The 20,570-nt window shown below is 37.5% G+C and overlaps 3 protein-coding genes, 1 long non-coding RNA gene and 1 other non-coding gene across 10 annotated transcripts; 2 read left to right on the top strand and 3 right to left on the bottom strand.

Moving 5' to 3' along the window:
* The first annotated feature begins 1,333 nt into the window (after window positions 1-1,333).
* LOC103986913 (stromal cell-derived factor 2-like protein) lies at window positions 1,334-7,150 on the top strand. Of its 2 annotated transcripts, XR_010487489.1 has the most exons (7): window positions 1,334-1,575; window positions 1,664-1,804; window positions 4,847-4,987; window positions 5,904-5,953; window positions 6,038-6,167; window positions 6,365-6,501; window positions 6,770-7,150. XR_010487489.1 is itself a non-coding variant. In XM_009405060.3 (6 exons), exons 1-6 carry the CDS (start codon window positions 1,474-1,476, stop codon window positions 6,446-6,448), a joined length of 648 nt encoding a protein of 215 aa, XP_009403335.2. In that variant the 5' UTR covers window positions 1,334-1,473; the 3' UTR covers window positions 6,449-6,665. The 2 variants fall into 2 exon arrangements, 1 of the variants encoding a protein (XP_009403335.2); XM_009405060.3 differs by lacking the exon at window positions 6,770-7,150 and having other exon boundaries at window positions 6,365-6,665.
* LOC135614335 (uncharacterized) lies at window positions 6,636-7,706 on the bottom strand. The gene is made up of 2 exons (XR_010487490.1): window positions 7,194-7,706; window positions 6,636-7,014 (listed from the first exon to the last, which is right to left on the bottom strand). It is a non-coding gene; the product is annotated as an uncharacterized LOC135614335 (long non-coding RNA).
* A 172-nt stretch (window positions 7,707-7,878) lies between these two features.
* TRNAI-AAU (transfer RNA isoleucine (anticodon AAU)) lies at window positions 7,879-7,952 on the top strand. The gene has a single exon. It is a non-coding gene; the product is annotated as a tRNA-Ile (tRNA).
* A 2,254-nt stretch (window positions 7,953-10,206) lies between these two features.
* Window positions 10,207-11,846, bottom strand: LOC103986911 (uncharacterized protein At5g64816). 3 transcript variants are annotated; one of them, XM_009405058.3, is made up of 2 exons: window positions 11,689-11,846; window positions 10,207-10,705 (listed from the first exon to the last, which is right to left on the bottom strand). In XM_009405058.3, exon 2 carries the CDS (start codon window positions 10,676-10,678, stop codon window positions 10,283-10,285), a length of 396 nt encoding a protein of 131 aa, XP_009403333.1. In that variant the 5' UTR covers window positions 10,679-10,705; window positions 11,689-11,846; the 3' UTR covers window positions 10,207-10,282. The 3 variants fall into 3 exon arrangements, with proteins under 3 accessions (XP_009403333.1, XP_009403334.1, XP_018682751.1); XM_009405059.3 differs by having other exon boundaries at window positions 10,207-10,711; window positions 11,689-11,842; XM_018827206.2 differs by having other exon boundaries at window positions 10,207-10,753; window positions 11,689-11,818.
* Window positions 11,847-12,446: 600 nt separating this feature from the next.
* On the bottom strand, window positions 12,447-20,570 carry LOC135614334 (probable protein phosphatase 2C 11). Of its 3 annotated transcripts, XM_065111594.1 has the most exons (13): window positions 20,330-20,570; window positions 20,167-20,266; window positions 19,449-19,488; window positions 19,239-19,356; window positions 18,461-18,524; window positions 16,601-16,709; window positions 16,273-16,426; window positions 14,467-14,592; window positions 14,226-14,349; window positions 14,069-14,145; window positions 13,892-13,944; window positions 13,136-13,190; window positions 12,447-12,845 (listed from the first exon to the last, which is right to left on the bottom strand). In XM_065111594.1, the coding sequence occupies exons 2-13, from the start codon at window positions 20,228-20,230 to the stop codon at window positions 12,702-12,704; spliced, it is 1,128 nt and encodes a 375-aa protein (XP_064967666.1). In that variant the 5' UTR covers window positions 20,231-20,266; window positions 20,330-20,570; the 3' UTR covers window positions 12,447-12,701. The 3 variants fall into 3 exon arrangements, with proteins under 3 accessions (XP_064967666.1, XP_064967667.1, XP_064967668.1); XM_065111595.1 differs by lacking the exon at window positions 20,167-20,266 and having other exon boundaries at window positions 12,488-12,845; XM_065111596.1 differs by lacking the exon at window positions 20,167-20,266 and having other exon boundaries at window positions 12,488-12,845; window positions 20,335-20,570.

Raw genomic sequence — 20,570 nt, 5'->3', positions numbered from 1 at the left:
AGCAGGAAACAAAGTACCATTACCAAACCATAATAGTTCATTCACCGAGGGCCTCCTCACTACCCACGGCAACCCACCCCTTCTCTCCATGGGTACCCGGGCCAGATGGGACAGAGAACATAAGATAGAAGTGACAAATGGATCACAGAGAAAGAGAAGAGACGAACCTTCACACGCGTGGTCGCCTCCCCAGATGCACCTGCACACCTTTCCCATCAACGCTCGTCTTACTTCAACTCCTGTGCATGTTACAGACGCGGGTCAAAGAGGTGGAGAGAGCCGACAGAAAGAGGAGCGAGCACGCAACAGAAACAGCATCAAATCGGTGCAATTGCCGCCGTGTGCTCGCTCTCTTCTGTCAACCTACATACCTTTCATGCCATAAACAACGATAGATTGAACCAGAACAGAGACTGATGATTTCTAAGATAAGGATGAGGAGAGGAAAGGAGAGGAGGACAGCAACTCAAATCTAATCCTCCCCTTTTTTTGCTTTGCTCCTCTATCTTCGTCTTTATATAAAGGAGCTTCCACCTAGGGTTTCCAGTTCTTGCCTCGCACGTGTCACCAAGCTCCCCACCGGGAGATAAGAACGCGCACGATGAGAGGCAGAAAGACCAACATGGTCTCTCGCTCTAACCTTATTGGTGAGCCGGGAGAAATTAAGGAGAGGGAAAAGCATGGTAAGATTCTGTTGACTGTTAACCACTGTTCCTGATTGGACTACGAAAAGAGAGAGAGGCTAGAGGATCAAGATGATCGATCATCTTGTTATATCCAGGTGAAAAACAAATAAAATTCAGCATAAAATATAAAATCCTTTTCTATGAATGGAGAAAAAAATCATCAAACATAGTGGAAAAAGACACGAGAAACAAGAAAATTGAATATTTATGTTGACCAATCTTAAATGTGTGATTTTTGACATATATATATATATATATATAATATTTAAAAAGTCAAAATACAACAAAAAATAAAATACGAAAAATGACTGGTTATTCATTAGAGAGCAAATAGAAAAGCGATGAAAAAATATTAACGTGCGGAAACTAGAAAAAGGAAGATCCTCACCGTTCATCTGTGATGTGAGCTGTGGACCCGCCTGATGATTGAAGGCGTAGTGGAGCCCATCGAACTCCTTCATCATTTTCCAATAACCGCGCAGGTACAACGTTAAGTGTAGCGAGCCTAGGAAGGATGAAAGCTTCACTTGGACCGATGTGTCCATCTTTAGTTGGCGGAAAGATGATGTCTCGTACGGGAACCGTTCACTGGATCCCGATGCACATGGCAACCCAAAGGACCCGTCGAGCTAAGACACAGACCAGACTAGCTCGACGCGGAGAGCGGTGAGCACACCGCAACCCCTGCCATTCCGGTCCTCCGCGCCGAAGAGCCATGGAATAGAATCCCGTCACCGCCTGGACCGCTTAGAAACAACGGAGTTGGATCTTCGTTTACTTCCTCGCCATGGCGCTCCCCGTCCTCTTTGCCCTCTCGGCCCTCCTCCTCCTCGGCCTCGACGAGGTCTCTGTTCGCCCTGCCTCCGCCGCCGCCGCCGATGTCGTCGAAGTCTCTGCTGACAAACCCCATTTCTCCAGATCTGTAATGGTTTCTTGATTCTTCTTCACTAATTTCTTTGTTCTTTTTGTTGGGGCAGATTACTTATGGGTCCGTTATCAAATTGATGCACGAGAAGACGAAGTACCGGTTGCACTCGCACGATGTGCCATATGGATCAGGGAGCGGGCAGCAGTCGGTCACTGGATCTCCCGACGTGGACGATTCCAATAGTTACTGGGTGCGTCTATGATGATCTCCTCTGTAAACCTTATGCCATCTGTTTGCTTTAGCCCTTTTTCCCTACAAGTGGAACTCCTATTAACTAATCTCTTGGATCACGCAGAGGTAGGATGAAAAAACTGATTGATTTTTAGCTGAAAATTGCCTGCATAGATAAGGTGTAGGTTAAAAACTGAAAGCCATGGAAAATGAGATGTCCAATCGTGTGCATCTTAGTTATACTTGCTAATTTTGACATATCTTATAGTAGTTTTGAAGTTCTCTGATCCATCAAAAAGTTCTCAAGCATTTTGTATTTGTTATTTGTGGATGACATCCTCTTAAAGTCTTCAGAATAATTAAGTAATCCTGAAGATTCTCTTTGTTGTCGTGGTTGGTTGTGCAAATATGTTAGGAAGTGCGGAATTATAAGTCTGCTGAACGCAAGATTCATGAAGTACTCCAATTCATATTGTTTTTACCAGGAAATGAGGGATCAAAATCAAGAAATGGAATGAGTATTACTGTTAAGCTTTGATCCAAACTATTACTTACTTGAAGAAATTATATCACTTCACATTACTCCTAATAAGAAAATAAAAAATGACAACATTTAGTTGGTAGAAGTTGATCTTGGATCCTACCCATTGAAGTTGAGTGCTAAGAAGTGAATGCATTTTGGAATTTTAATTGGGAATTTATTTTCTTTGGGGATCCAAATTGTGGATGTAACCCACTTGAAATGTACTTCAGTCTCTGCAGTTACAGCTTCCTAGCACATCTGTTTTGTTGCATAACCTATCTTTGTATGCCTGATAATATATGCTTTAGATAAAATTTCAGCAATTTTTATCACCACTTCTATACATAGTATTACCCATATGGTTTCACCAAAACTTTTAACCTTTTCACTTGCATCCATCTTGATATGGGTTAATGTAAGTTTTGTACTAGCCTGAACACTGAAGCTATATTTACTTTTATGACACCATTGTGGAGTCAAGTTTGCCCTGGTTGGCACATGCAATTCAACATATTGACTTGAACAGTGCTTGATGATTTTTCTGTTGTTTTGATAGTCGGTGTGCATCTTCAGTGTCTTTTCTTCTAAATTTCATGACAAGTGGTTTGTTCTTTTGGGCAAACACCTAGGTGCTTTGCTACTACCTCGTGATAAAAAAACCTTTTGAATGCTCAGGTCTTTCTGGTTTGGACCATCTTCTCTATATAACCAACATCATATATATTTATATATTCATCATTAGTTATATATTTGACTATGTAGCAGAACAGACATTAGTTATATGTCTATCATAATGTATGCCCAATGATCAGGCTCTCTTGGGAAATTTGACAACTATGATTGGTAGTTCCTTGCTGTCTGTCCCATTTCTTTGCTGGCATAATTTAGTTCTATTTTGTCAGAAAACGAAAAAGAAAAGGAAAACAACCAAATAGCATAGTATTAGGTGGACTCCTCTTGTATATGGACAAGGGAACTGTTCTGTTTGGTTCTCCATATTTTGACCTGCTAAAACTTCCCTGTTACTCCCAACTTAAGCTATGGGATGCTAGCATCCCTTCCGAGTTGTTCCCTTGCAAGGTTAGGTTCTTATGCATTACTCACCCGACTTTCAGTGCAAAACACACTTTATATCCAACTTGCAGATGGAATTCTCAATTGCAAACAAGGAGGAGGAGGAGGAGGTGGTGCTGGTGGTGGAAGGAGACAAAGAGGAGCAGGCAGAGGAAAGGGAGGAGGAGGAGGAGGACGAGGGGACAGAGAGAGAGAGAGAGATTAGACAGCTGTTGACTACTTGTAAAAAAGAGAAAAGTGGACCTGGTATTATCTGGTATGGTAAGCTTACCATGGTAAAAGCCCAGTTTTGGACCATACAATACAAATTAAACCATCGATCATACTCATTTTATGGTGGAATTCTTGAAATAATGTTAGGTAGGCACAATATTTCTTACAAAGGTCTAATTTTTGCACTTGTATTCAACTAGGATTTAGGGCTGCTTCAGTTACTCTTATTGTTGTAAAGAATGTTGGATCTTTTCAAGTGAATATTCCTTGTGCAATTTCTCACAATCAGGGTTGTATGTCCTTTCTTCTGCTGAATCAGTGATTCAATTCCACTCTCTTATGATATGTCATTGTAATTAAAATGGTTATTTGTTCCTCCTTTGACATACAGCATGCGTCATTTGATGCATGTGATATTTAATAAAGAAAATGAATAACTTTTAGGCTTCCTGATTTCCCTCAATTTGGTTCCTCTGTTTTGCAGTTTTTCTTTCTTATTCTTTCTTCTTGTCTCTTTCTGCTGCTTCTCTCCGTTATGCTATCTAAATTACCTAGCAGCAGATATATGTTTCTCACTTATTAAAATGAGTCCATTCTGCCATTGAGATTGGGTTTAGTCAATTTTTTTGGTTGTGTGATGATGAATATTCTGTACAAAAGGTAATTTATACATGGCTGGATGGAACTTTCTGTACAAAATATTTCTCTTAGCTGATTCTCCATTTTGCAAGATAAAATGTGATCTGCCATCCTGCCACATTTAAATTATCTTTTGTATGTGGCTAAGTTGGAATCAGCTATGAGAAATAAAAAAGGTGTGTTTAGCTTAACTTTGTTCTTTTGACAGTGTTTGAGGATTAAAATTAATACCTGGCTAGTTTATTTATATGGCTGCTAGTCTAAAGGAAGATGGGTTATTCTTGATACCTTTAGTTGGCCCTTGAACTTTAGTTTCATCCATAATCTCTATTGTGTTTTTTGATTAATTTGGATAAAATTATATTTATCTGGTTTTGCATTGGTGTGAATGCACAGCCTTGAAGAAAAAATGTCTCTAATGGTCATAGACTTTAACACTCATTTGACCAACTAGACATTTGCTCTAAGAACAAAGGGGCCCAAGTTCTTAAAAGGAAGTTACGGTGATTTAGCATCATTTCTGTCTTGACTGACATTTTGGTTTTTAGGAAATTGCAGCTCCTTTTGTTTTTGCATTGGACATTTTTTTCTCATGTAGATAATTACTTACAGATTGTGAGGCCTCAACCAGATTCATCTGCCAGACAAGGTGACATCATCGAGACTGGAGCTATTATCCGATTACAACACATGAAAACTCGTAGATGGCTTCATAGCCATTTGCATGCTTCTCCATTATCTGGTAACCTTGAGGTCAGTGAGGTTTTAGTTTTTACTTGGATCCTAATATTTGACAAGGGTTTTGAACTTCTGGGTTTTATGTCTGTTGCATCAAATGACAGCTGATGAAGTTTTAGTTTGTTCAGATTTTTGACAAGATTAGTCATGTTTGTTCCTTTTCTTTTGTTGGCTGAAATACATGAGAATGGCATCTTTCAGTTTTTCAGCATACACTGAAAACTCTGGACCAAATTGTCATATAGTCAATTTTGAAGCATGTTGGACCTCTGAGTAAGAGGCCAGAGCAATCACTTGGTTCCATAGGCTTAGTAAGTATCTAAGTTGTTTTGCCAGCATGATTAGTAATTTAATATTAGAAATCTTCTAAAACCCTCTTCCACTAATGGCCTTGACTTAAAAGTCTCATTTACTTCTGTAAATTTGTATCTCAGCATGTCCATATTGAATCATGTCCATGTCCCAGGTCCATTTATTTAACAACCTTTGCTGATAGTGTTGGCCCCATGGATGACTGCGACTGTCATTCAGCTAACAGTGTTAGACTTTACTTGCATATTATGCGGTCTCACAATTGACAACTTGCCTGGGATTTGCCTTTTGTTTGAGCACTAACAGATTTTAAAATCTGAGAGCAACTGTTGTTTCTTGGCATAGAACTGAAGTGAACATGGATCTTAGAGATTTTTCAGAAATTAGTGCATTAGATGTTTCATTGATCATGAAAACATGCTGTATAAAGAGATCTTGATGAGGAAGAGGCATGAAAGCCTTGTTTAGGGTTCTAGTGCTGTTTTGCATATGCTGCTTGTTCAAGTAAATTTTCCACAACCTAGATGGTGCACAAAGTTGTGCTTGTAAGTATGGAATAGTGTTTTTTGCAAAAAAAATTTCGATCCCTACTGATTTGCTGTGTATGCTTTGCCTGTAGGTAAGCTGCTATGGGGGGGATGACCGATCAGATACGGGTGATTTTTGGCGGTGAGAGCTGCAAGCTGCTTGAAGTCAGTCATATTTTCCATCTTATGTCTAATAAGTTGATTTATGCATGGCTTCCTTGTTCAGTCTTGAGATTGAGGGCAGTGGGAAAACATGGAGGAAGGACCAGAGAGTAAGGCTTCGACATGTTGATACCGGTGGTTACCTACACAGCCATGACAAAAAGTACAATAGGATAGCAGGAGGGCAGCAAGAGGTACTATATTAACCTACTAGAGTCTTCGTTCGTCTTTGGTTCTTCATAGAATCTTTTGATCGAGTAGGCTTTCTCTGAACCAACTTCGACATTGTGGAATCTAATTTTTTTCTTTCTTTCTTGATGCTTTCGATCAATCGTATCCATTGTTTCCGTTGTCCTTTGATTGTCAAGTTCACTTCTGAATTCTCCTACAGGTATGTGGTGTTCGGGACAAACGGGCCGATAACGTCTGGCTGGCAGCAGAGGGTGTGTACCTCCCAGTTATTGCAAGCAAGTGATCAACGCATTCTGGTGATAGCTGACGAGCCAATGCTGCATTAATCTCATCGAGGTCTCTTTGATGTCTTGTGTCACAAATTCTGCTCCATAACTTGCATCCTTGTTTGTTTTTGGCTTATGATGATATAGTAGTGGAAACTGGCCATAAGAACAACTTGGCTAATCCTCCCATCTTCATCAGTCTACTGAATCAATCATGATATAGTCTTTTTGATATTTAGCATTGCAAAGTAGAAGTTTCAACTTTTTCATAGTGAGGAGTATGTCTTTCTCGTCCAAAGATAATTTAAATTATAACAAGAAGCTAACCTGTGTCGCAGGTGAGAAGAACACTTTCATGGGAAAGCAAAGAAAACTCAGAGGCCTCACCGATCTAACAAACTATATTTTGATCATCCGTGGAATCATCTGAGACCCTTTTGTCTCGAACATCAATGTCAGAGGCTTCAAAAAACACGTTAGGAGGACACTCAACCTCTTCTGATGACCTCCTCCTCCTCCTCCCTTGTGTTGCAGCCTCCTCTTCATCCTCTATCGCTGCAACCTTCCTGCCCCTTAGCTCCTCCTGCAGCAATGATGATAACTATGATGTCGAGAGAGGTAGAGTGGTAATAGCAATAAAAATTAATGAATTAGTGAACATGATTGCATAGAATAAAAAGCAAGAGAGAGCTTCCAATGAATATACTTCCTTTGAATTATTTGGATTACTCGTAAGTTGGGATCGGTACTTTTGGTCCATACCTCTGCTTGCGTACACCTTTAGGGAATGCAAGATGATGAGGTAGCAGTAGTAGCACATCCTTCCTTCAATCTAACCCCCCTAATACGTTCCTATGAAGGCAGGAAACATTGGTAGCTCCCACTCCCTTGCTTTACTTGATTTTTGGTCCATTTCCACATCATCCGTAGCAATTCTTCTACTCTCTCTGTTCCTGCAGCATTATTGACCTTCTTCGTCTGTGTGTTTGCTTGATGTCTGCTCATCCTCCTCACATCATTCGTAATAGTTCTTCTTCTCTCTGTTCCTGCAGCCGCAACCTTCATCTCAGTACTCGCTTTCTGGACTTTGCTTCCCCATCTTCCTGAAACCCAACGAAGGAGTTTGTAAAAGTGTGACGATCGTGTGGATGTGCTCTGGCGGTATTCTAGTGGAGATCAACCACGGGTGGATGGAGGATTCTCAAGTAAGCAAATTTCTACCCTAACCTTTTTTTTTTTTTCCTTATTTCAGAAAAAAAAAGTATAATTATTAGTTATCGTAATTAATTTAGTGAGGTCTATTAGTTGAGTTGATTAGAGCGTAATTAATTATTAGATATTAAGAAGTATATATATTTTAAGTTATATCTTTATCATAATTAATTTAGTGAGGTTTATTGGGTATTTAAAGTTATATATTTAAACTTTAGATATTTATAAATATCGAGGCCTATTAGCTCAGTTGGTTAGAGCGTCGTGCTAATAACGCGAAGGTCGCAGGTTCGAGACCTGCATGGGCCATTTTTATAAACCATTCTAGAAAATCAAATTTTAGATTGTTGGGAATTGTATGCAAATAAAAAGATTAGGGTGATAATACAATATAAGGAAGATTTTTTAGACTATTATGAAAAAAATAAAAATGTGCCAATTATTAACATCATAATTCAGACCAAGAAAGACTAATTGACTTGCAATGGACGAACAATTTCTTTGGGTGATTATAAGCATCCCGTGACCACCTAACTTCTCTCATAGTCAATGATGTATGGTTGGTTGTTGTTGTCTCCCTTTGGTCTAATGAAACAATTGAGCATATCAGACATGCCTACTAATCATAAAGCAATGTGGCAGACATCAATGCAAAAAACACTACTGGCATTAATATAGATAGATAAATCGGATTACATTAAAGCGTTTGAGACGAAAGATTGAAGGGATGTTATGGTGTGATGAGAGAGAGAGAGAGAGAGAGAGAGCTTTAATGTTACAATAGTTAATTTGGTATAAGAACAGCAAGAGAGAGTTGTTCACGCAATATTAGCTCAGATGATTAAGAACAAAATGTTCCATTTCCCATCAAATACAAGTGGAAAGAGAGATGGTTAAGCTGGATATTGTGTTGTTCTGTACATAATTAAGCTGGACATCTACACAATACAAAACATTTAACATACATGTAAAAGTGTATAAATATTTTGTCAAGAAAACGTCAAAGTTGTCATCTTTTTAGTCGTATTATGCATACTTCATTGTCATATGTTTCCTAAATATAAATATAAATATATATATATATCTCATTGTATACATACATACATATATAATTAATATTATTATCGATCAAAGTACTTACCAACTAAGCTCGCTAATATTTTCTATTGTCAAATGTGAACTCCAAGTTCAATCCTTGAAATATAACTGCGATACAAATATTTTAGATGCTTTGTCAACTTGTAAGTTCTCCTTTTTAGTCTCTTTGTGATGAAAACTAGCCCCTTCTCAATCCATATACTTCAAAAAATTATATTAAAATATAAGTAGTTATGAAAGTGAAACATCTAACTCAATTTACCCTAACACCGTTAATTTTATCGACGAAAGCACGAAAACAATAGACAAAATGATACTTTCAACATACTTATTATGTTTGTGGTGATGGTAGATGACAACATTGTTGAGTCACAAGTGACTATTATAGGTAAGGAGGGAGAGCGATGACGAAAGATAATGCGACGATGCAGATGTCGACGCTCTGTATCTGTGTCAGCATTGCTCAACAACTGCATCAATACCGATGTAGAAGCAGAGATGCGTCGACATAGATGCAGAGCGACAAAAATACCACTTGCCATCTTCATTGACGTCGATGCATATGCAAAGGAATATTGCTTTGCATTTGCATTAACATCGGCACCAATACATATGCAAAGTGACGTTCTGCATCGATGCTTTCTGCATCTGCATCAATGCCGAGGCAGATGATGAGCGACACCGATGCAATGCAATGTTATTCGACATCTACATCGACGCCACTCTACATCTGTGTCGATGCAGTTGCCGAGCATAGACATTTACATTGCCACCTCACCTTTCGTCACTGTTCTCCCTCCTCATCTACATCCACAGTAGTCACCAACGACCCCCAACGACATCATCGTCCATCCTCGTCGAAAACATAATTTAAACGTTAAAATTATCTTTTGCTTATCGTTTTTGTACTTCCATCGATAAAACTAACGACATTAGGATAAATGAAGCTAAATATTTTATTTTTATAATTATAAAAATTTTAATATAAATTTTTTAAGTTTAAAGACTCTGAAATGCTAAAAAGATCTAAGTTGGATAGCATTCTCTTTTTAGACTCTATGGTTCTCTGTTGCTGAGAACCGATCCCCTAAAAAAGCCTATCCTCCTCATCCATCATAGAGCAGTAACTCCAAAAGAATTCAGAACATAAGGAAAGATTGCGAAACAAGCTACTATGATTTTTGGGTTGTACTTCAAACAATGTATCACCAGCTTCTCTACTGCATAACTTCCTACACAATAAGCATAAGAGAAAATGATAAGCATGAAATGTAATTTTGATTTGGAGAGCAAGTTCCACAACATTATTATGGTAGCCCAAAATACAGTATAAATCACCACAAAGGAACATATATTTTCATATACCAAGACATTAAAAGGTAATAAATAACAGGAAAAAGATTTAGAAAAACAATAGAATGGCTAACTGTAACTACTGCATGAGATACAACCCAACAAAACGGGATAAAAAATTCAAGCATTAATCATAAAACAATAATTTAAACAACGTGCAATGTTTCCAATACAAAACAAAAAAATGCCTAAGGCATTTTTGTTGATGATGTTGACAGTGAAGAGAGCCGAAGGCATTCGCTCTGGCATCTTTTAAGGCAGATGTCATTCCAATTGGGAACTTGGTGTTGGTTAACACAAACAGTCCTTGCGCAAGCATCAGTACAAGCATCGAGCTCAGAAACACCGCACACAGTGACGCATGTATCAAGAATTGGATCCTTTGAAAATGCACCAACCTTGTTCAGCATTCTCTTCGAAGTACACACTCTCTCACAAACAAATATCTCATCCGAGTTCTTTTCACGCCCTTGAGCACTTCTGAGCCTTTGTTCCTCGGCATGTCTTCCTTTTACCCTAATCCTATGACCTGCTATGATGACTGGAACTGCAGCTCCTAATAAGGACCACCACATATCCACCATTGCGATACAACTATTGAGCTGTAGACTCTGTTCCTTCCCATTTGATGGATAACAAATAAACAACAAACACAAGTACTACCCATTTCAAATTAGTTTAATGAAACAAAATGGAGCTAAATATCCAAGCAAGTTGATGCGAATCAATGCTAAGTAGATATTCATCAAATAAAAGACACTAAATTAGCAGGACAGCATGAAATCATTTCTTATTTTGGAACAACTTGGAAAGGAAAGACTAATTCAAATGCATTATGCTAAGAGATTTCAACCTATTTGTGACGAAATGCTTACAGTAGCATGACATAACAAAAATAAGTGGCAAACCATCAGAGATATTCATCAAATAAAAGACAAAAAATTAGCAGGACAGCATGAAATCATTTCTTATTTTGGAATAACTTGGAAAAGAAAGACTAATTCAAATGCTAAGAGATTTCAACCTATTTGTGGCGAAACATCATTAGGAACAAAGGGGGAAATGAATATGATCAAACAATTCAAGCCAAAAAGGAACGCACGCGCACAACAGAAGGATATCTGTGTGAATGGGTGCAGCGAATAGCAGTAATTTCTCTTATTTCGAGGAGTAAGACTGACATACAATAACTACCAATTTCTTGATGAATATCGAATCGAGAACAACAAACGAGAATAATGTTTTACAATTCGTTGCCAAAGGAAGGACAAAATAGGATGCTTACTACGACCCTCTAAAGTTCAATATGTGTTATCACGTCACAAAAATTCTGGTTTAAACGAAAGATCCAATAACAAAAATCCCACCATTAAACAAACTTTAAAGATCCTCATATCAACCCCTTGACAAAGGCGGGGAATCCCTATTACCCCATCCAAAATCCTGGAGACCAGCAAAACGCAGGAAGCATCGAACAGAACGAGAAGAAGAAATTAATGGCAGAGCGTCGGGAATTTCTAACAACATTTCCACTAAAGTAGGCGAGATCGATAGCAGAAAGATATAAAAGAACCAATCTTCGACGGAAACTCACCTCACAATTGAGGAATTTCTCGATCCGAAGCCAGCACAACAGGACTCGTCGATGACGGAAACGGATTAGGGTTTTAGCACTCGCCCCTGTTTGGGCCGGTCAGGAAAGGGCCGCAGCCGTCGCAACTCACTTTGTAACGGTCCTCGTCGCTTCGCCTGGTATTTATGTATGTAGCGTGAACGCTTTATACCACTATGACGGCTATATACCAAGTTACAATGTATGAGTTGCATTGATTATTTTCACCCACCCGACTCAGGTACCCGCCGCACGTACATGTTCGTGATTGGTGGTCGCACTGCGATCAGCTGGGGCCCATGTGTACCTTCAATCAGAAGGAAAGTAGGCTACCGACATGTGTAATTGCTATTGCTCATATTTCTTTCATAAAACATAGATACATCTTAGGTGGTGTTTTAAGAAGCATCAGAAAAGAGCAGCAAACGAAGAATAATTTTGTATACTTTAGGACTGCCCTTGCATGTGTGAGGATACGTATAATGAAAAGAGTTACCAGTGAACATATTATAATATTAAAAAAATAATTCCACATCTAATGTGTGGTAAGGTTTGTGATTGCATTTATTTTAAGGTCTTGAGAATCAAGTCTTCCTCACTAAGGTTGCATTTGAAAGAAAAGAAGATATCTGACTTTTGTGTCCACAAAAACCAGCCCACTAATCTCTAGAAAGTCAACACATGGTCAGGCAATTTAAGAAAATACACATCATGCGATTCTATCCATAGGTCATGTCATATGAGAAGAGTAAAGTCAACCATTTAGTTCTAAGGCACTCCATAAACCAAATGAATACTGCTTTATACATTCGATACTAACTATCGGGTTAAGGATGGCAACTTTGGGATCGCCCACAACTAATTCAGTGCCATATGATGATTTTGTCCAAATGTATACGCTGTAACCTTCAAGAGGATATATTGCTATGTACAACACACTTCAAATCTACAGCAGGATCACTTGGAGCTTCAGTCTCACCCCTGCATCATCATTTTTATGGATGAGGAGCATCAGGTCTGATAGGCTTATTAAATTGCACCAGTATCATCGTCATGTTGTCCAATCCGTCTCCACTAATGGTGGATGGTGCCAGACACCGGTCCAACACTCTTTCACAGACTGCAGACAGGCAGCTCTCCTGCAGTTAGCAACATAGGCACCAGAAAAAGTATTATGATAAATAAAACAAAATATACTTCTGGCAAATAAAACTGCTTTATTCCATTATATATAAAGCCTAAGATACAATCTTTGGCAAAAAAAAAAAAAAATCCATTTCATGAGCTCAGTTACTGAGACCATCAAGTGTTGAAGTTAGCTTCAAGGTCACTGACGTTACAGCTTCGGATAATTGGTTTATGTTGGACATAAGGTTCCGAGAAAGATACTCTCAAAGTGATAAAAAATAACATAGAATAAGGTCCTCACCGTTTTTATATGCTCATTGATGAAATCCACCAGTTGCTGGCTTGTCATGCAATCCCTGGTAAAAAGTATCAGAATAGACACCTATAAGTACACAAGTATTTCAAATGGACACATACTATGGCAAGCATGAGTTCTCAATCTGATTCTATTAGAAGCTCTAAGCAAGGAGCACTCAATTATGTAGAAACACACCTTATGGTTATAAATGTTATAAGCCACAATGAAGGATAATTCTTGAACTAGTAGATCATGATGATAACGGCACAACAGGTAATGACCAAACATGAGAAATTTATTACGGTCCACTGAAGTACATAGACAAAATAATGCTAAATGTTCAAACACAAACACTTGACAGACTCTATCCAATGAATCTTTTGCCGCTATTGAGCTCTAATTTAATATACATCAACTGTTCTATTTGTAAGAGAAGAGAATTCATAGGCACACAAATAGCTGAGAAATTTATTATGAATTATAAACATATAATTTAGTGTGAGTAGTTTGATACTTTGATGTGCTAGAAACATGAAAGACAATAGTATTTCTATCTTCTTAAAATTGTAGATGGACACTAGAGTATTGATAACATTATGACTGTGGCTTATGGTCTATCAACTATTTAAATGAAGGAATGTCAATGTTGCAATTGAAACACGATATATATGATTGTTGGAAATCTCATTATAAGAATAGTTATAGTAGATTTAGTTGTCTTGGATTTACAATTGCTAAAGAGGTGCTGAAAAGGCATACCAGACTCCATCACAGGCTAAAATGAGAAATTCATCGTCATCGCATAGCTCCACCTACAGCGAAGGCCAACAAATGACATACCGAGATTTATAATAGAACTCATGATAATATGGTGGATCATAGTTCAAATGGCTCTAAATTTAATCACTATTGTAAGCGGAACTGTGGTATACTCACAATGTTTATGTCTGGATTGCATGTCACAACTTGCTTCTCAGCAGGTAAAAACTTGTTTTGCTTGAATTCCATGTCGCCTGCCACAAGTTCGCTTCTCAAGAGTAAAACATATGATAAGGCAGCTTACAAATTTTATTAAAAAACACTGAGGAAGTACCAATTGCTCTAGTGAGGTTTAAGCTTCCATTTATTCGTCCTGCTTGAATAAAACCACCTGCTTTTACGATCCTTTCCTTCTCCTCAACAAGATATGGTTTGTGGTCTGTTGACAAACTAATTGCCTATAGAGAACAAACAGAAGTAATACTACACAATTGAGGCATATTTTTTGTCTATGATGTAATCTTGAAGCATATGAAAACACAAATCAGTAGAAAGAGATTCTCTTAGTGACAAACCTGACCCTTCCTCGAGAGTACACAACGAGAATCACCAGCATTTGCAACAATGAGTTGGTTGTTTCTAATGACTGCCACACAAGCTGTGCTTCCAGATGTCGGTCCAGAGAAATCAGAATGTGGTCCCTGACAAAGATTTCTATTGAGTGACAAGATTCCCAATGGATCCACTTAACTTGCAAATAGTACTTTACGCCTTTTCAAGATTCAGTCTAACAACTAGCACTGACAAGAACAAGATCTTGAGTATGAAACATGCACAAGGACAATGGACACAGAAAAAAAGGAACCAAAATGACAAAACTTTAGAAACTAGGACAAGGTAATTAATACTAATACATTTTCTACCACTCTAATTTATATTCAGCATGTATGTAATATTTAGAAAATTTATGGTGGGAACATATGAAAATTAGAAAAACAACAAACAATCACTTGCCAAATTCTTCTACCATTTTTGCCAAATATTGAGTGTACATACCATAGTAAATTAGTAGTGCAAGATAACATACAAATTGCCTCAGTCTGTATAGAAGCCTTGTGTACATAAGTATAAGCCTTCTAACAAAATTTAGGAATATAATACAAAGATGATACACGATTTAAGTTCTGCACCTGCCAATAAGAATCAGTCTCCTTTGTCCTCTATTATGCATCATATACTCCTAACTTTGAATAATAATTTTGGTTCCATGAAACCCGAATTGAAGTGACATACCTGGCACACACCAAAAACTAGTACGTCTTAAGTTAACATAAGTATACACATGTAGTATATTATAAACATCACACTGTTCTGGTAATTACCCGACAAATCTGGGTTTGCAATACAGACATAGACCTTTTTTCTAAAATGTATGTTCTACGAAGCATCTCATTTCTACATCTTTACTGTCACAATATTTTAGCTTTATAAAATCTCTGTCCAAACGAAATTCAGAAATTTCATGTGAAATAAGTAAATGCATAATCTTGTGCTTCTCACTTATACTGGACATATAAAAGCAACCAACTTCCAAACAGGGAAATATGATGAACAAGGACTCATCAGACACTTAGACCAAGTGAATCATAGGCCAAAGGCACAACTTTAATGGACATGTTCAATTTTAGGAGAGGCCAAACCCAGACAAGTGACCTACAGCAATATCACAAACCACAGAAGTCAGTTTGAGGTGTGACATATCGTGGGAAAATTAGAGCTCAATTGTCTCTCAATCTCTTTCTCCGTTCTTTCACTCCTTTTATCTCTCTTCCCAATGTACTGCCCCTCCTTTCTCAAAGTTTGTATTTCTATCTTCAACAACAGCACAACATTTTAAATTTTCATCCGAAAAACATGTTATACAATTCCTTGACAACCAAGACCCTAAACATTGTAAAACACTTAGTCAACTGCTGAGACAGCTCAAACAAATCAAACTACTGTTGAAAAGTTGGCTTCAGCCAAAATCTCCTAAAATACTTTCCCATCCTTTTATAGCTTCAACAGCTCATTTCGGGATTAAAAAAAAATTCTTGAAACTTTGGCTTCCCTGAGAACAATTCAACCATTATATAAAATACAACTAAGATGGATGACAAAGAAAAATGCCTTCACAAACTCCACAGCTGTACTTTTTTTGGATTCTTCATTCGACACATATATTACAGCACAAAAGGAACTTCAGACCCACATAATTAAAAGACATTCCTTCAAAAAACAAAACAAGCAAAGCATTCAAGATATGGCATCCCCAGCATATTAAATGAAACAATATAACATCTTGAACAAACTTAAAGAAGATCATCAGAGTAATATATCACCTCCTCATATGCCCATTCATCTAAATGTTCACTGGAATAACCACCCCTTGGGGACCATATCAATCCTTCAATTAAACCTGTGAACTTGTCCATTTTGTCCCCCAGTACAGCTAATTCCCTCCATCCTCTCTGTCCTTTCATCATCTCATCCATCCTGAATCAAAACAAGAATCATATGTATGACAAATTAATACATTAATTAATCTATTCAGTTCTCTTGTCACATTACATGCTTTATGACATACCATGTGTGGCCTAAAACTGAATTTTTGATCTCAACTCAAAAGTCAAAACTACAGATATTGGAAGACATAGCATTATATGTTACCTTAAAAATGCTTTTTGTACTGAAGCAGATAAATCACCACCCAACTGAGGCTCACACTTGAGAATTTCAGCGTGCAGGTATTTTGCACAGAATTTGGCTACTACTTTTCCTGAAACAACATATTACCTCAGTAAGAATTGGTTAATAGTTGCAATATTAGTACATCTGAGATAAAAAAGACAAGGAAAACAAGTGGTGAAGCAGAGTCACTGTACAAATCAACTCTAGTATAGAAAATCATTTCTTGTAGTGAGGAAAATACAACAACACGCACCAAGTAACAGGACAATATGAGTCTGATAATCACAACCTTAACATAGAAGGAACTGTTTGTGTAGACAAATTCTATTAGTTTTCAGGTCATCTAGGCTCTTGTATAGAGGATTCAATTATGTCAGAAAATGTCACCAGTGTCTCAAATGTAAAGAAAAGTGAAGCAATAATAGTGAAATGGATTACAGATGTGCATTTTCAGTCAAGTTTGAGCTCTCTAAAGTAAATATAAGCAATTATTCTGATAAAGTTGTAAGTAATAACAATTTAGTTTAGCAAATTTTCAATACAAGCAGTACCATGATTACTAATCCTTGTAACTACAATTTATTGATCTATAGACCATATTTGTCAAGCATTTCTACTATAGCTATGTTAAATGCCCAAAATTAATTTTGTATGACATTGCGTTCCTTTCACCAGACGTAGTGGACAATACAGAAAATACAATCTATGATATGGACAACAGCATCACATACCGATGTTCACAAAATTGTAGAGATGGCAAATCATTGGTGTTCATATGCACGGAGAACAAATACTATACTTATCTATCAGTGAAAGCTTTCTTGCCTATAATAGGGAACTAAAAAAAGCATGAATATTCAGACTTCGTTAATTGTAAAGGTGGCAATTCATCCCTATTTAGAAATTAATAGACACGAAGGACCAGTCGGGTAGAGCACGATAAAATTATATATTGTTTTATATATATTTCATTTTATTTCTGAGAACGAGCTAGGAAGTCTTTGTTTCATTGAAGTATGAAACACAGAGGCAGGGGTGGCAATTTTTGACACAACCTGAAAATCAACAAGAGATTAGAAACTCAAGTTTGGCTTATATGGTTTTGGGTCATCGAAAGGTGGAGATAAACAACCCCATTCATAAATCAGTTTATATGGGATTCAGGAACATGAAACCATTAAACCAATTTAACCCAATTAATAATCAGGTTCAAGATGACTAAACCCAATTCTCAAAGAAAACTATGGCAAAGACAACAATGACAATGCCAACATAACAACAACAAGAAACCATAAGGTCCCGACCAAAGATAAAACTCTCACCCTTAAAAAGATGGAGCATATGAACCCATGTATCTTTCCAAAAAGAATTGGAAATAATATATTCACCAAGCTTAGCCTGGGGGCAGGGCATATGATAAGCCAAGTTCTCCTTGACGTGTCAGGGCAATAAAAGAAATCCTTTTATAACTGGATGGGAGAAACCAGCCACGTTTTCCATCTTTCATGTCATTAATAGTACCAGCTGGACTATTTGAGTTGTACAAAACTTTCACCAGAAAAACAAAAATTCATCCTCTCATTTAGCAGCCAAGGAAACACATTATATTATCAGATATTCATGATTTCACCATATACAAGGCATTTTCATTTTTGTGGCCATCTACATCATGGTTTTTTCTTCCTTTCATTTATGTATGTGTTCAAGCACATTATGTATGTGTTCAAGCACATTTCTCAACCAAATCAGGCTTGGAGACCAAAGACATATACTGGATGCAGTAATGGTAAAACAAACAAACATTAAGAAAATTGATAAGAGCATAATTGAAATCAGTACCTCCATGACCATCATAAACGCCAAAGAATGATGTGCAATTGTCAAGATCCGGCACAGCAGCATGCTGGGACATGCAGTGTTAGAGAAATAAGTGTGCAACATAGCATATCAAAATATGAACTGATGTCTCACCGATGGTGTGAAGATAGGGGGAGACACACATTCTTACCAATCAAGTGAGCAAAATACTCTATAATTGCATCAACAAAAACTCATGAACTTATTATCCTTCTCATGCACACAACCAGGCGAGCTAGTTTCAAACAATTTCTTACCAAGTTTGTTAAGTTTCTCGTACTTTTTATATGAAGTATAGTTATAAAATACATGTTGGTTTAGACTCTAGCACCAAAATTCCATACTTTTTGAAGGGCACATTTAACTGTAAGTTTCCGCTGGCACACAGAAACTATTTGTGATATTTGATAATTACTACGATATAAATGTAAGAAAGAGTTAATATAAACTTACCTATGGAAACCACCAAAACTAATGTAAATGACACTTTGGTTAATATTTGCAAAGGTTGATTTCCAAAATATGAAAAGCTGAAAACAATGAACATTTTGCATAGGACAAGAAACAGATAGAACGAAACTGAACGTTTGATAAAAAACATTCTGAAGTGGAACATCATACAATTAATTGACCGATATCTGCACATGCAAAGAAGTAATGCAGAAAATATAACTCAATATTTAAATTGGCATGTTAGAATACATAGCTCATAATGGTGGCTATTGCAAATAAACTCCTAACATAACCCTAAATAACTTACCGCATCTTCCATAGTTGCACGCCATCCTTGCATAGATGACAAACCAAACCTAAGCCTGGCATTGGCACCATCTTCAGAAAATTTCTCAGTTTTTGGACTGCTTAGGTAGATACCCATGCTGCATGACAGGTAAGTCCAATAAAAGTTAATTTCAGTAGAGCATCACAGAAAAAACAATATAAAAGAATCCCACCATGCCAATATTTTTACCTGATTCCAGGGTGACTTCTCTCAAGACAATTTCTAGCTACTGCAAAAAAAGATAAAAAAGAAATCATCAATGGCAGTGAAGATCAAGTCAGCATAGATAAGACAATAATTCAACAAACAGTGAACTTTCAGGTATATTGACACTTAGGAGATGTGTAGTACAATCCCATATAGAGGTCAAGAACACATATCAGGCCTACAACCTCAATAAACAGGGTAGCCACGCGCCAAACACAGAGGACTAAACAAAGCATTGCTTAAGGTATTGACTTACTATACATTCTACAGTCTTTTCTTAAAACAGAATTGCATATTTCATGTGTGCTTAATCGTCATACAGGATAGCAATGATCTCTCATGGATAAATATAGACTTCGATCGGTTGATGTTTACGAGTGTTTTTCCTTCTGCTATCTGTTTCGCCTTACCTTTCTATTTATGTGATACAAAAGAACAAGTTTGAATATACAATCAAAGACATTAATATCAACCTTACAGAAACAAAGGACACTAAGATTCGCGACCATTCATGTTAGTCAGCTCAAAAATGTCGCAGTAGAAGGCTAGTTCTATAGATAACTAATTACAGGTAAATGACACAAAAGCCGACATTTTTCTTTACTTTTATCTAAATAAACCATCAGAAACACAAACTCCAATATGCACCATTGCAAAAGACCATTCAATCAACCACATTTGATAGCCACAGAAACATTACTTGTGCAAAAAATTTTTAGCCACAGCGCCACCACATACAACAACATCAAGAAAAACTTCATCATGAAGTCCCGTTGGTACAGCTCAGCGGCAGTAGCTACCTACACCAAGAATATCCAGAAGAGACATACAACCGACAAGAAATAGGTAGGAGCAGAATATACCTAACCAGTTGCATACACTTAACGGAAGGAGGAGATCTGGCGGAGGAGTGCGACCGCGGCGACCAGCGAAGAACCGATTCCCAGAACAACCGAGGGAAGTAAAGCTAAGGAGATGCGATCGAGATGTACTCACGAAAAGTGGTAGCGGTGGGGATGAGAACGGCGAAGAGGGTTTTGGAGACCCAAACGATACGGCGCGGAAAGGGGAGGAAAAGGGTAGAGGAAATAGAGCAGCGGACAA

The sequence above is a fragment of the Musa acuminata genome, chromosome BXJ2-6 (assembly GCF_036884655.1).
Source record: "Musa acuminata AAA Group cultivar baxijiao chromosome BXJ2-6, Cavendish_Baxijiao_AAA, whole genome shotgun sequence".
Lineage (NCBI taxonomy): Eukaryota > Viridiplantae > Streptophyta > Magnoliopsida > Zingiberales > Musaceae > Musa > Musa acuminata.
This window is presented reverse-complemented; position numbering and strand designations above follow the sequence as displayed.